Below are 12,878 nucleotides of genomic sequence, written 5' to 3' on the forward strand. Positions count from 1 at the left end.
GCCGCCCCCCGCGCGGCCCGGCCGCGAGCAGCGCGGGAAGATGGCGGCGGGCGGCGGAGGCGGCGGCCGGGCCTCCTCGTCCTCCTCCTCTTCCTCGGCCGCCGCCGCCTCGTCCGCGGCCGGCGCGCTCGAGGCCTCGCTCGACAGGAAGCTGCAGGCGGTGACCAACACGATGGAGTCGATCCAGGGCCTCTCCTCGTGGTGCCTGGAGAACAAGCGGCACCACAGCACCATCGTGTACCACTGGATGAAGTGGCTGCGCCGCTGTGAGTGCGGGGCCGGGGGGCGGCCGGGGCACAACGCGGGGCGCAGCCGGTGCGGGCCCGGCCGGAGGTTCCGGCTCCGCCATCGGCGGCGAGACCGCAGCGGGCACTCGGGGACCGGCCGCGGAGCAGGGTTGGGGTAGTCTGGGTTGGAAAGGACCTTAAAACCCGTCCAGTGCCATGGGCAGGGACACCTTCCACTAGCCCGGGTTCTTCCAAGCCTGGCCTTGGAGCCTTCCAGGAGCCTTCCTTCTCTGCTGCCTGTGCCAGGGCCTCACCTCCTCCCAGGGAAGGATTCCTTCCTGACACCTATTCGAAATCTGTCCCTTTTACTTTGAAAACGTTCCCTCTTGTCCCGTGTGCATCACCTTGTCATCCTTGGAGGAACACAACCTGCGCCTCAGTGGTGGCACCTTTGTCCTCCTGAATCCATGATCTCCTAAAGCAGCACTTCGGGGGCTCGAGGACCTGTTTCTGGAGCAGCCTGGGGTGGGCACAGACAAGGGTTTGCAGTGCCCATCCCTGACCTGGAGGGAGAAGGTTGGTGTTGGCAAAAGGCTCAGCACAGCAATGTTATCTCCGCTGCTGTGGGAAGGTTTGACTCTTCTTGTGGGAGTTCAAGGAAGCTTTGCTTGGCGGGGACATGGAGATAACATTCCCATCCCAAAGTGTCGATCTGTTGTGTGCTGAACCTTTTGGAAAATTGGGAAAGTTGGTTTTACTATCAAGGCACTGCTGCAGAATGCAGAAGATCCTCTTTCCCCAGAGTTTGATCTGTTTTGTCTGTACTCCATGGAATTGAGGAGAGGAAGGTGAGAGCTTTGGAGGAAGGGTCCTGGGTCCTCCTGCCTTGCTGTCACTGGAAGTCCTCCTCCCTTGGACCCCCCTTGGAACTGTGGCATCATCCTTGGGGCTCTTCCCCTTCTGCTCCAAGTGCATGCTCCCCAAAGAAAATCCAGCCCATCTCTCCTTGGGATGTGCCAGCTCCTCTGGACGTGGCCTTCTCACAGTTGTCCTGCCTCTTCTGAGGCCCTCAGTGCTCTTCCATCCCTCCTTCCCCCTTCCCAAGCTCATCAAAAGCCACTGAACTGTTCCCACCTGCAGGTCCTCGATGCCCGTTTCTGCCCCAGCTCCTGCCTGCTGCTGCCTCCTGCCCTGAGCCCCTTGACCCCAGCCTGGAATTCTTGTTGGATTTTGTGGGATTCTTTCAAGGATCTCACCTCCACACCCCTCCTTTTATCCAGGTCCCTCCTTAACCATCTTATCCTACTCACCCAATCCTTGACACAGCCATGCCCTGACCCCTGATTGTTTGGTTACTCCCTGCTTCCATATTTTTTCCCCTGCTTTTCCCTTCATCCTCTGCCCCAAGGACCTCACAGTTCTCTCGCTGTGGGAAGTCCCTGTCCCAGAGAATGTGGTGGTGCCACAGTAAGTGCAGGTGGCTCTGGGTTCATTTCTGAGTGTGTAAATGTTTAACTCCTATGAACAAATCAAATCCTCCTGGTGAGGGTGGTGTTGGGGCTCCTGGAGCACAGAATTGTGTCCTTTCAGGAAAATCAGAGGTGATGCTGTTTGACATGTTGCTGTTGCTTTGGCATCTTGCTTCCCAGCCATGCTGGTCACAGCCAGGACTTCCCAACAGGAATGTTCCTGCAAGGATTCCTCTGTGTCTCCACCTTTGGGAAATTCCTGATGGGAATCCCTGTGTCTCTGCAGGAGGGTTTGGTCAGAGTGTTTAAGTGTGAGTTGAACGTGTCCATGGGCTCTGAAATGCCATTTTTGTTGGTGCCATTGTGCCTGGTTTGGAGCAGGTGGCAGGGCTGGAGTGGGCTCAGCTCTGCAGTTTCCTCACTGGTTTAAGCTGAGAGGAGCTGTTCACCCACTGGATACAGCCCATTGCATCTTGCACGCAGAAACACTTGGTTTTCTTTGTGGATCATGTCATAGCTTCTCTTCACCCAGCATTCCTCCTCTATGGTGTGGATGTATCTTGGTTTATAACTTGTGGCTCTAACTTTGTTCTGGGCAAGTGGTGCTTTGTATGGTCAGCATCAGGCTGGAACCCTACTCCAGATTTCCTTCTGCTGTGTAGATGCTGCATCACTTGAATTAAAGGTCTATAATTCTTTGAAATCTATTTTATGTTATTAAGATGTGGAATCGTTGCTGTCTGCTGGTGAAATGTCTCTGGGATGGAGGGTGAGCAGCAGGGGAATTGGCTCTCAAGCACTGGGTTTAACTAAATCACAGAAGCCCCATTCCAATGGGAGATGATCTGAGAGATTATCGAGGCTGGCATTTTGGGCAAAGCTGGCTGCAAATTGTTTTGGAGCACCAGGAGTGCAGCCCTGCTCCAGCTGAATTCCCAGCCCTCGGGGCAGAGCAGAGCAGAGCACGCTGTGCTCCAGAAAACCCACCTCAGCCTGTCCTGTCAGCATGTTCAGGGTACAGCTTGTGAGCAACAGGTTCTGGCCATAAGTCCTTGGCTGGCTGAGTCTGTGCTGGAAAAGCTTCTCCTGGGATTTGGGAGCTGGGGCTCTGTGAGGTGGCAGCGGCCACAGGAGCAGGGTCAGGGCTAAAACCTCCTGAACTGGGGCTCTGTGAGATGTCCATGGCCACAGGAGCAGGGTCAGGGCTAAAAGCTCCTGAACTGGGGCTCTGTGAGGTGGCAGTGGCCAGAGGAGTGGGGTCAGGGATAAAAGCTCCTCCTGGGATGTGGGAGCTGGGGCTCCATGCAGAGTTGGGGGTGAGCAGCTGCTGGCAGTGACTCTCAGGCCTTTGCTGTGTGTCCTGGGACAGGGACAGGGCTTTAGGAGCAGGGACTTCCCAAGGGCTCTGTCCCTGTGCCCTTCCTCACCCCAGTCTGGAGTGATGCTCAAGGGCTCAGTGCCAGGAGAGCTGGTGCTGCTGGCAGGAGCTCAGGGAGGCTTAAGGACATCAGCCCGTGGGGATTGGAGAACCCATCTGAGCTAAGCCTTGTGTCCTCAGCTCTGCTTCCCCTCCGAGGAGGATCTTCTGGGCAGGATCTTCCTTTTGAACTTTGCTCACTTGTGAACTGGGAGGGCAGCACGGGTGGGATGTTTGTGCTGGGAGATTTTTCAGGCTGTGAGCGAGGGGTGAGCTCCCACCCAGGGCTCTGGACCAGGAAGGATGCTGAGCTTCCTGAGAGGGATCCTGGAGGTCAGGAGAGCTGCAAAGTGCAGCCATGCTGTGGGAAGTGGCTTTGTCAAGGTAGGGACAACTGGAAAATGGAGCAGGATAAGAGAATTGAGGGATCTGTAGATAAAAACTGATTCTGGTTGCAGCCAGGGGTGACATGGGCAGGTGAGAGGTGACAACACATGGGTGAGTGAAGCAACATCATCTCTTGGCACTGTTCCTCTGGTTTAATCCTTGGCAGTGTCCTTTAGTGAAATGAAGGAGCTCATTACCATCATTTGCACGTGGATGAGCTTCCCAAGTTCACCACCCACCCCTGGAGGAAGGGGTTTGATGAAGTAGCTCAATTTGGAGCTTTGGAACATGAGGAGGGTCAAAGGAGCAAGCACAGCTGAGGGGAGTCTGAAGATCATTTGTAAATTGAAGATGTCCTCTCTAGTCCTCAAGGTTTCCCTGCTGGACCTTGGAAACTCAGAAACTTTCCCAAAAGCAGTGCTGAAGTACTGGCATCAAGGTGTGGCTGTTGTGGTACTTGTGTCTGATGCTGACTCCCAATTTTCTTTTGTCCTCAGCTGCTTTTCCTCATCGGCTGAACCTTTTTTACTTGGCCAATGATGTCATACAGAACTGCAAGAGGAAAAATGCCATTGTTTTTCGGGACACCTTTGCAGAGGTGCTTCCTGAGGCTGCTTCATTAGTGAAGTGAGTAATGAACTAACGGGCTGTTGGCAGGCTGAGTGTCTCAAAAAGGGGGAATTTTTCTTCTGACATCTCAGACTTTCTAGAAACATCAGCAGAACTTAAAGGATTCTGTTGGAACAGCTGTATATTTGCAGAGTGGGCATGAGCTGGGTTTTAATTTGCACAGGGGGGTGGTTTGGGTCAAATTATCTTGTGGAGTGAGGGAACCTCACACCAGTGTCCTGCACTCAGAGGGTAAAGAACTCTTCTCTTCCAGGGATCCATCAGTTTCCAAATCCATCGAAAGAATCTTCAAAATCTGGGAGGACAGAAACGTGTACCCTGAGGAAACCATTTTGGCACTGAAAGAAGCACTGAGTAAGTTACTTACCCTTTGCATTTCTCACCTTACAAACTGCCACGCGAGCTTGCTGAAGTTGTAGAAATAGTCTGGGGTCACTGGGGGGAATGAGGGGCATTTGCACCTGGCACAGGCTGTAACATAGCCAGGTGTGGGACATGAGCAGCGCTGGATTCTCCTGCTTTACCTCTTTTGTACCTTTCTTAAGGCAGCTGTGAATTCTTTCACGTGAGCTGGAGCTGTTCCAGCTGAGAGCAAACAGAACGTGAGGCTGAAATGATCCTACATGTCCAGGGTGCTCTGGCTCTACCTCCTTGTCCTGTTCAGTGATGTTCAGTGTTTAACTGATGGTGTTTGTGGGGTAGGAAGAGACAGGAGCAAAGCTGGAGGGTGAAGAGTCCTCAAGTCCTTAGGGGAGAGACACGTGGAGTTGGTTAAAATCAGGAATTAGCAGTGGAAATCAGTGCAGGTTTTGGCTTTACTCACATCATTAAGAGCTGCAGGTGCTCAGGAAGCCCTCAGGTGTGGTCTGAGGGTCAGTGGCCATCAGAACAGGAGAAATGTGGTGTCTTGGGTCGGGCTGTGGCACGAGGACAGGCTTGAGCTGGGTGTTGCATGCTGAGAAGTGACCTTTGTGCTTTTTGCTCTGAAATGGCTCATTTCTGGAATTTGAAAACAGGTCTGTGAGGTTCCAGGTAAATCAGGTATTGTGGCTGCTTTCCCAATGGGCAGCACTTGTCTGTTTGATGTTGATTCCATTACAGCTTCCCTGAAGAGTTTCATTTTTAGATTCCTTGTGTTTTCCCTTTTTACTGTGATTTTTTTGAACTGCCTTAGTGTAAGGGCAAACAGAAACTTGATTTAAAAATGGCAGACCACCCCCAGGTTGCTGCATTCCTGAGTAAACTGAGGTTCTCTTGGGCATCCAGCAGCTCCTCTAAGGAAGTTGGTCGAGGTATTTTAAAACAAATTTCTGTTCACTCTTTCACCGTGCAACTGTATGGCACCAAAAACCAGATTTTGACAGGAATCCCATAATGCCAGACTGCCAAAAATGAAATGTTTTCCAGGTACCACTTTCAAAACTCAGAAGCAGCTGAAAGAGTCTCTGAACAAACCGAATAAGCCGTGGAAGAAATCACAAAGTAAGGAACCACTGTGAACTCTGTGCACTAATGCAGAAATTGGCTGCTCGAGGAGCAGAAGGGCTGAGCCCAGTGTGGGCTGAGCCAGCTGAGCCTGCAGGCTCACAAGGGCCCCAAGATGTGCACACCAAGGAGGTGTTGGTAGAAAATTACTTGGTAAAGAAAGGAAGTGAGGCAAAAATAAGATATGAGAGCAGAGGTTGTGGACAGGAGAGGAAGGAGCTGGTGGAACCTCTTGGAAACTGCTCTTAGACTGGTCAAAGATGGAGAGGAGACAGAGAGAAGCAGGAGATGGACATTCCCTTCATGCTCAGGAACTGCCCCAGCAGGCTGGGCTGGGAGGAGGAACCTGGAGCTGGCACTGCAGGGACAGGATGTGACAGAACCCAGACCAGCAGGAGAGAATTTATTATAACAGAGTGACCTTAATGATCTCACGTTGCACCGACACCCTGAGTGGTCCCCACAGAGGTGGTGAGATGTCAGGTGTGACGTGTGGCACATCAGGTATGACCATGGGACATCAGGTGTGATGTGTGACATGTGGGACATCAGGTGTGATAAGTGGCACAGGGTGACAGCAGAAGATTAAAAGAGTTGGGGAGTGTTTATTCCTGGGCTTAACAAACCAGAAGCTGCTTTCCCAGACAGAACTGGGCTGTATCCAGCGTGGATGGAGGGTTTTAGTGCTTTGCTTCTCATCAGCTCATTTCTTCTTTCCTGTTTCTCCTGTTTTGTCCAGAATCTGATGGATTCAGTCTCTTGCCAGCAGGACTCGTCCCCCCACCCTGTACCCAGGTGTGACAGTTGTTGAGGCTCTGAGCATGGTCAGACCTAGGAAATGCCCTAGGGAAGCCCTGCCCACAGGAAACCTGGGCTCCCTGTCAGCTCCAGGTCTGGCACTTTGGGAATAACATTCCCTTCCTTGCAGAGAGCTGTGACTCCTTGGATAAGGCTGTTAGATTGACTGTTGCAGGGACTTGTCTTCCTGAGGAAAAGGTGTGCCCAGGAAATGTTCAGAGCATGTTAAACAGCAGCAGTGTCACTTTTTGAGCTCGGTCCCAACCCAGCTGTGCCGTGTCCATGTCCCATGAGCTGCCAGGAGCCTGGAGCACTGAGGCACACATGCATGGAGGGGAGGATGTGCTGGGTAACACATGAAATTATCTTCAAATATCTTTTATTAGGCTGCCTTTTGTGACTGACTTGCCATGGGGATGCAGTTCCTTAATTTCTTCACAATTTTCCTTTATCCCCACAGCCTCCACCAACCCGAAAGCTGCTCTGAAGTCCAAGATTGTTGCTGAATTCCGAGTAAGTCTGTGAGTGGAAGTGACCCATGGCACTGACCCCACCTTGGGGTTTTCATGTGAGGTGACCCACACCTGTAACATGGGGGCTGTGGCACCCATGGGGAGGGACTGGGCAAGCTCAGGACATCCTTGTGAAGAGGAGTTTGAGGTGGCAAGAAATTGGTCTAAATTCAGTCCCCTGCCAGAGTGGGACATGTTCATGAAATGCACAGGCACCTGTAGAGTGAAATGGGGAGTAAATAAAAAAGATCTGTCCCTGCTCATAACCAGGAGATTTGTGGAATTGCAGCTCCTGCCTGAGCCCAGGTTTGCTCATTGTGAGATTTGAGGTTAAAAATCCCAGGCTCCACGTGGTTCCTGGGTTAGCTCTCACTTGGAAGCAGTCTGAAACCAGAGCAGGGGCAGGGCTTCTCTTCCCTGGAATGTGATGAGGAGGCTTTTCCTGTTTGCTTTTTTGCAGCCCCAGTCCCTCATCGACGAGCTGCTGTTGTACAAACGCTCAGAAGATCAGATAGAGCTGAAGGAGAAGCAGCTCTCCACGATGAGGGTGGATGTCTGCAGCACTGAGACACTCAAGTGCTTGAAAGGTAAAGCCCTGAGGGCACCGAAGGTGTTGTGGGAGCTCCTCAGTTCTGTCAAGATGGGAAATGCCAGAATTTATATCTGGAAAATGCCAAAATTTCAGAGTGATGTTAAGAACCAGCAATCTGGAGCCAAAAATCTTGGTTTTTGAATTTCTGTGGGAACTGTCAGGTGCAGAGCTCAGACCAAGCAAATAACTGTCTGAAAACCAACACTCTGCCACCATCCAGGCCCTGGCCATCCCTTGCCAGATCCCAGTGGATGACCAGGGTGGTCTGGGAGTGTGCAGCTCCACTGTCCCCATATCCCAGGTGCTGCCACTGAGGCCACACTTCCATGGTTTGGCTCATTTCCATGGTGTTCATTTCCCTGCAGATAAAACAGGAGGGAAGAAGTTCTCCAAGGAGTTTGAAGAAGCAAGTTCAAAGCTGGAGGAATTTGTCAATGGCTTGGACAAGCAAGTGAAGAACGGCCCCTCGCTCACCGAGGCGCTGGAGAACGCTGGGATATTCTATGAGGCACAGTACAAAGAAGTCAAGGTGGTGGCAAATGTAAGTGTGCCTTTTCTGGATCCTCCACAGGTGGAACAGCATCTGCCTGTGTTCACTGGGCACCTCAGAGGCTGGAAAATGCCTCATCTCTCTATTCCCAAATTAAAAAGTTTGGGGTGGTTTCCAAAGAGAGCAGAATGGAGGCTTTGGGTAAGACAAGGATCTGCTCTCAAAATCCAGCAGTTGGAAGCTCAGTTTGTGTGTGTTGCTGGAATGTTGGATGCCCTCTAGATTCTTAAACAGGGCAAAATTACAGTTAGTAATCCTGAATTCTGGAAACTTGGGATTTATGTGAGAACTAGACGAGCAAAGGACAGTAGTAAAGTGTTTAAAACAACCAACCCCCTCCAGAACCTGCCAAAAGCTCCAAACGGGCAGAACACATTTGTTAAAATGTGGGAGGGGTTGTGAAAATTGTTTTAAGTCAGTGGAAAAAGGTTTTATTCTCCCTACTTTTTGTGGTTGTTGCCCTGTGAGTCCCATGGAGAAGCTGAGTTCTTACCACTGCAAGGTCCAGGGATTTGGAATTGAATTTCTCAGGCTGTTTGTTGCTTCCTTAAGGAAGTGACTGAGGCATGAAAGATCCCCAGTCCAGTGTCCTTCCTTCCTTAGGCCTACAAAACATTTGCTAACCGAGTGAGCAATCTGAAGAAAAAGCTGGACCAGCTGAAAGCAACCCTTCCCGACCCCGAGGAGTCTCCTGTCCCTTCTCCCAGCATGGATGCTCCATCTCCAACGGGCTCTGAGTCCCCTTTCCAGGGGATGGGGGAGGAGAACAGCACCCGCTCTCCAGCAGCCGGGGCCCGCAAGATGGTTTCTCCAGAGCCTGCAACAGATAATCGGGACGTGGAGGACATGGAGCTCTCTGATGTGGAGGATGATACGTCTAAAATCATTGGTATGTGATGGTCCTGTGGGAATTAGAGGACAAACCAGCCTTTTCCAGCTTCATTTGGGATGTGGAGGAGGCACAAAGCCTGTGCTGGGCTGTAGGGTTTGAATCTCCTGGCCAGGAAGTCCCAGTCCTACTGTGATCATTTCCATCTCCCAAAACACTTACCAAAGATGTTTTTACATCTGTGGGAATCAGAATTTATATTCCCTGAGTCTTTTTGGGGGGCACTGAGTGATCTTTCTGCTTTTGTTTTCCCCTCTCTGCTGCAGTGGAGGAGAGGAAGGACAAACAGGCTGCTCCAGCCCCGGCCCCCACCAAGACTGAGAGTGTCCCCAAAGCAGTGCCATCGGCTGCTGCAGCTGCCACAGCCTCGGGGACAGTGGCCACACCAGCCCCAGCCCCTCCAACACCCCCAGCTCCAAAGGTGGTGAGCACAGCTCCCATCCCTCTGGCACCGACGCTTGCCTTACCCAACCTGGCCAACGTGGACCTGGCCAAGATCAGCTCCATCTTGAGCAGTTTGACATCGGTGATGAAGAGCACAGGTGAGTGCTGAGCCAGACTGTGGGCACTAACGGAGCTGGGTGATCATTTAAAGCTTTAATTGCCTCAAAATAAACGTGAGTGAGTTACCGCTCTCAGAGGTCTGGTTGGGTCTGTGTGCCTGTTGGCCTGTGGGAAGCCCGAGTCATGTGTGTTGCCAGAGCAGCACAGGTGAGTGGTGTGTGCTCCTGCCCCAGGTGTGAGTCCCGCCTCGAGACCTTCGCCGGGGACCCCGACCAGCCCCTCAGCTCTCACCAGTGGCCTGAAGACTCCTGTCCTGGGAACCCCATCTGCTCCTTCGAATCCATTAGCAAATATTCTCTCCAAAGTTGAGATAACTCCGGAAAGCATTTTGTCAGCTCTCTCCAAAACGCAGACTCAGACGGCGCCAGCGCTGCAAGGTACTGGGGTGGGTGCTGGGGGGCAGGGCTGGCAGGTGTCTGAGGGCAGTGGCCAGGCTGAAACGTGCTGCTCTGCTTGTCCTAAAGTGACAACAGAGGGAGAAAAGCGTCACTGGAATGTTTTACGTCTCTGGCACGTGTGGATGGTCTTTCTCAGGTAGCACAGGTGTCATGGGCCAGTGAGATCTGTCACTTCCCTGCACTTCCTGCTTGTGCTGTGGCCGAAGCACACGTATCTGGAACATTCCCTGAACAGGACAAGAGACCAAGAGATTGTGCTCCTGCTCTGGCACCTTGCCACGGTCACCTGGCCAGCAGGGCAGGTTTTCCCACTCCTGGCTGCAGACCAGGACGAGTTCCTACCCACCTGACTTGATGGTGTAATTTATATTTGTAGATCAATCCAAGCCTCTGGCGGAATGTTGCACCTCACTGGGTGCTAGTCTCAGTGCAGCAAAATCCAGTCCTCTTCATGGCTGGAGACTGGGGGGTGTAAAATGCCAACATAGGAGCCTTTCCCATGGCAGTGGCTCGGGGTGATTTGCCCCTGCCCTCAGTACCTGATGCAGCAGTTCTGTTTTCCAGGGCTGTCGTCCTTGCTGCAGAGCGTGGCTGGAAACACCGTTCAGTCAGGAGAACCTGCCTCACAGAGCACCTCAGCATCGCCAGCCAACACAACTGTGCCGTGCTTGAAGGGGAGGAATGTTCCTTCCAATCCACAGTCCTTTATAGCCAAAAGTTTTGGTTATTCTCCAAACTCAACCACCGCAGAGGTTTCCTCCACTTCAGTCAATAAGGCTCCCGTCGGACATACCCCAGCACTGTCAAGCTCTGGTTTTAAACCACCAGCTAATTCCCTGGGATTTTCCAGTTCCCACCCTACCAGTCCTTCCTCCCTTTTGCCAACAGAAACCTCACTGGGTCAGTCCTCTGAAATTTCAAAAGCCAAGCTGGAATCAGAACCCCCTTCTCCCAGCTTGGAGATGAAGATACACAATTTCCTGAAGGGAAATCCTGGCTTCAGTGGCCTGAACTTGAATATTCCCATCCTCAGCAGCTTGGGGTCCAGCATGGCAACGGAGAGTCACACCTCTGACTTCCAGCGTGGTCCCACCAGCACTTCCATGGACAATGTGGACGGGACGCCGGTGCGCGACGAGCGCAGCGGGACGCCCACCCAGGACGAGATGATGGACAAGCCAACGTCGAGCAACGTCGACACGATCTCCCTGCTGTCAAAAATCATGAGCCCCGGTTCTTCAACTCCCAGCAGCACAAGGTCGCCTCTGCAGGGCCGGGATGATGGATATTCCCAAGAACTTCCCAGTTCCGTGCATGGCTACCGGCCCTTCGGCCTTGGCAGAGAGTCCCCAGCCAGCCTGTACAAGCCACCTGTGGACAGCAGGGAGATGCCCTCCTCCTTGATGGACTCCTCCCAGGAGAAGTTTTACCCAGATACATCTTTCCAAGAAGACGAGGATTACCGTGACTTCGACTACTCCGGCCCGCCGCCCTCGGCCATGCTGAACCTGGAGAAGAAGCCGGTCAAGTCTATCCTGAAATCGAGTAAACTCCCCGATTCTGCAGAGTACCAGCCAGTGCTGTCCAGCTACGGTCAGCGGTCGCAGGAGTTCGGCGTGAAGCCGTCCTTCCCCCCGGCCATGAGGTCTCTCCTGGATCAGAGCGAGAGCTGCGACCCGCTGGCCTCGTCCCCAGGGATGTTTGGGAGCTACGGCCGCAGGGGGAAGGACTCTGCCTCGGACGGGTCCCCGTCGCCCAGCAAGAACGACGTGTTCTTCACGCCAGATTCCAACCACAGCAGCCTGTCCAAGCCCGGCCTCCCGCAGAAGCAATACTCGGACTCTCCCCACGCGCTTCCCCACCGCTCGCTCTTCTCTCCCCAGAACGCCCTCCCCAGCCCCGCCAGCCGACCACCCGCGGCGGGCGGGGACAAACCCTTGGGTTCCTCCATCTCCGCCACCTCCACCATTGAGTTCAAGAACATGCTCAAAAACGCCTCTCGGAAGCCCTCCGAGGAGAAGCACTTTGGGCAGATTCCCAAAAGCAGCTCCGGTGAGGTGGGGGGTTTGTCCGGGGCTGTGAAGGGCGAGCCGCAGCCGCCGGAGGAGCACTACCGCATCGAGACCCGCGTCTCCTCCTCCTGCCTGGACCTGCCCGACAGCACCGAGGAGAAGGGAGCCCCCATCGAGACGCTGGGCTACCACAACGCCTCGAGCCGGGGCATGTCGGGGGAGCCCATCCAGACCGTGGAGTCCATCCGGGTGCTGGGCAAGGGCAGCCGGGGCCACGGGCGCGAGGGGAGCCGGGCGGGCTGGTTCGAGCTGAGCAGCGGCGGGAGCGCCTTCGACAACGGGCCCTCGGGCTCCTCGGAGCTGCCCGGCATGGGCGGCTTCCCGGCGCCCTACAAGGAGCACGTTCCGCCCTTCCCGGAGAGCGTCAACAACTTCCGAACGAACAACTTCAGCTCCGCCTTCGAGCACCACCTGCCGCCGCCGCCCCTCGCGCCGCCTCCCCTGGAGCACGGGAACCCCTTCCCGCGGGACCCGGTGGGGCCGCCCGCCGTGCCGCCGCCCGCTCCCACCAAGGACCACGGCGGCCTCTTCCCGAGGGATCACTCGGTCCCTCCCCGCATGCCGTCGGTGGATCACGCCAACCCCTTCTCCAAGGAAACGCCCGCGCCGCTCCCGCTGCCCCACGGCGTCCCCCCGCCTCCCTCGGTGGAGCACGCGGGGGTCCCGTTCCCCACGCCCCCGCCGCCCCCGGTGCCCGGCGAGCACGCCGGCGTCCCCTTCCCCGCGCAGCAGCCGCCGCCGGCCGGGGAGCACGGCGGGGTCCCCTTCCCCGCGCCTCCCCCGCTGGAGCACGGCGCCGGCGCCTTCCCCAAGGAGCACGGTACGATGCAAGGGACGCTGAAGGAGCACTTCGGGGGGGCGCAGCCGCGGGACCCCCTGCCCCGCTCG

General features: G+C 54.5%; 1 protein-coding gene across 1 annotated transcript in view; it reads left to right on the top strand.

The window, feature by feature from the left end:
- The first annotated feature begins 17 nt into the window (after positions 1 to 17).
- Positions 18 to 12,878, top strand: part of RPRD2 (regulation of nuclear pre-mRNA domain containing 2) — a 13,204-nt gene continuing 343 nt past the window's right edge. The window contains 11 exon segments of the mRNA XM_041467376.1: positions 18 to 266; positions 3,998 to 4,127; positions 4,384 to 4,484; positions 5,538 to 5,612; positions 6,874 to 6,926; positions 7,386 to 7,512; positions 7,883 to 8,058; positions 8,671 to 8,956; positions 9,223 to 9,498; positions 9,694 to 9,897; positions 10,483 to 12,877. Of these exon segments, the coding sequence (XP_041323310.1) occupies positions 41 to 266; positions 3,998 to 4,127; positions 4,384 to 4,484; positions 5,538 to 5,612; positions 6,874 to 6,926; positions 7,386 to 7,512; positions 7,883 to 8,058; positions 8,671 to 8,956; positions 9,223 to 9,498; positions 9,694 to 9,897; positions 10,483 to 12,877 (4,049 nt within the window). The 5' untranslated portion in view covers positions 18 to 40.

Source organism: Pyrgilauda ruficollis, unplaced genomic scaffold (genome assembly GCF_017590135.1).
Source record: "Pyrgilauda ruficollis isolate IOZ18807 unplaced genomic scaffold, ASM1759013v1 scaffold208, whole genome shotgun sequence".
NCBI lineage: Eukaryota > Metazoa > Chordata > Aves > Passeriformes > Passeridae > Pyrgilauda > Pyrgilauda ruficollis.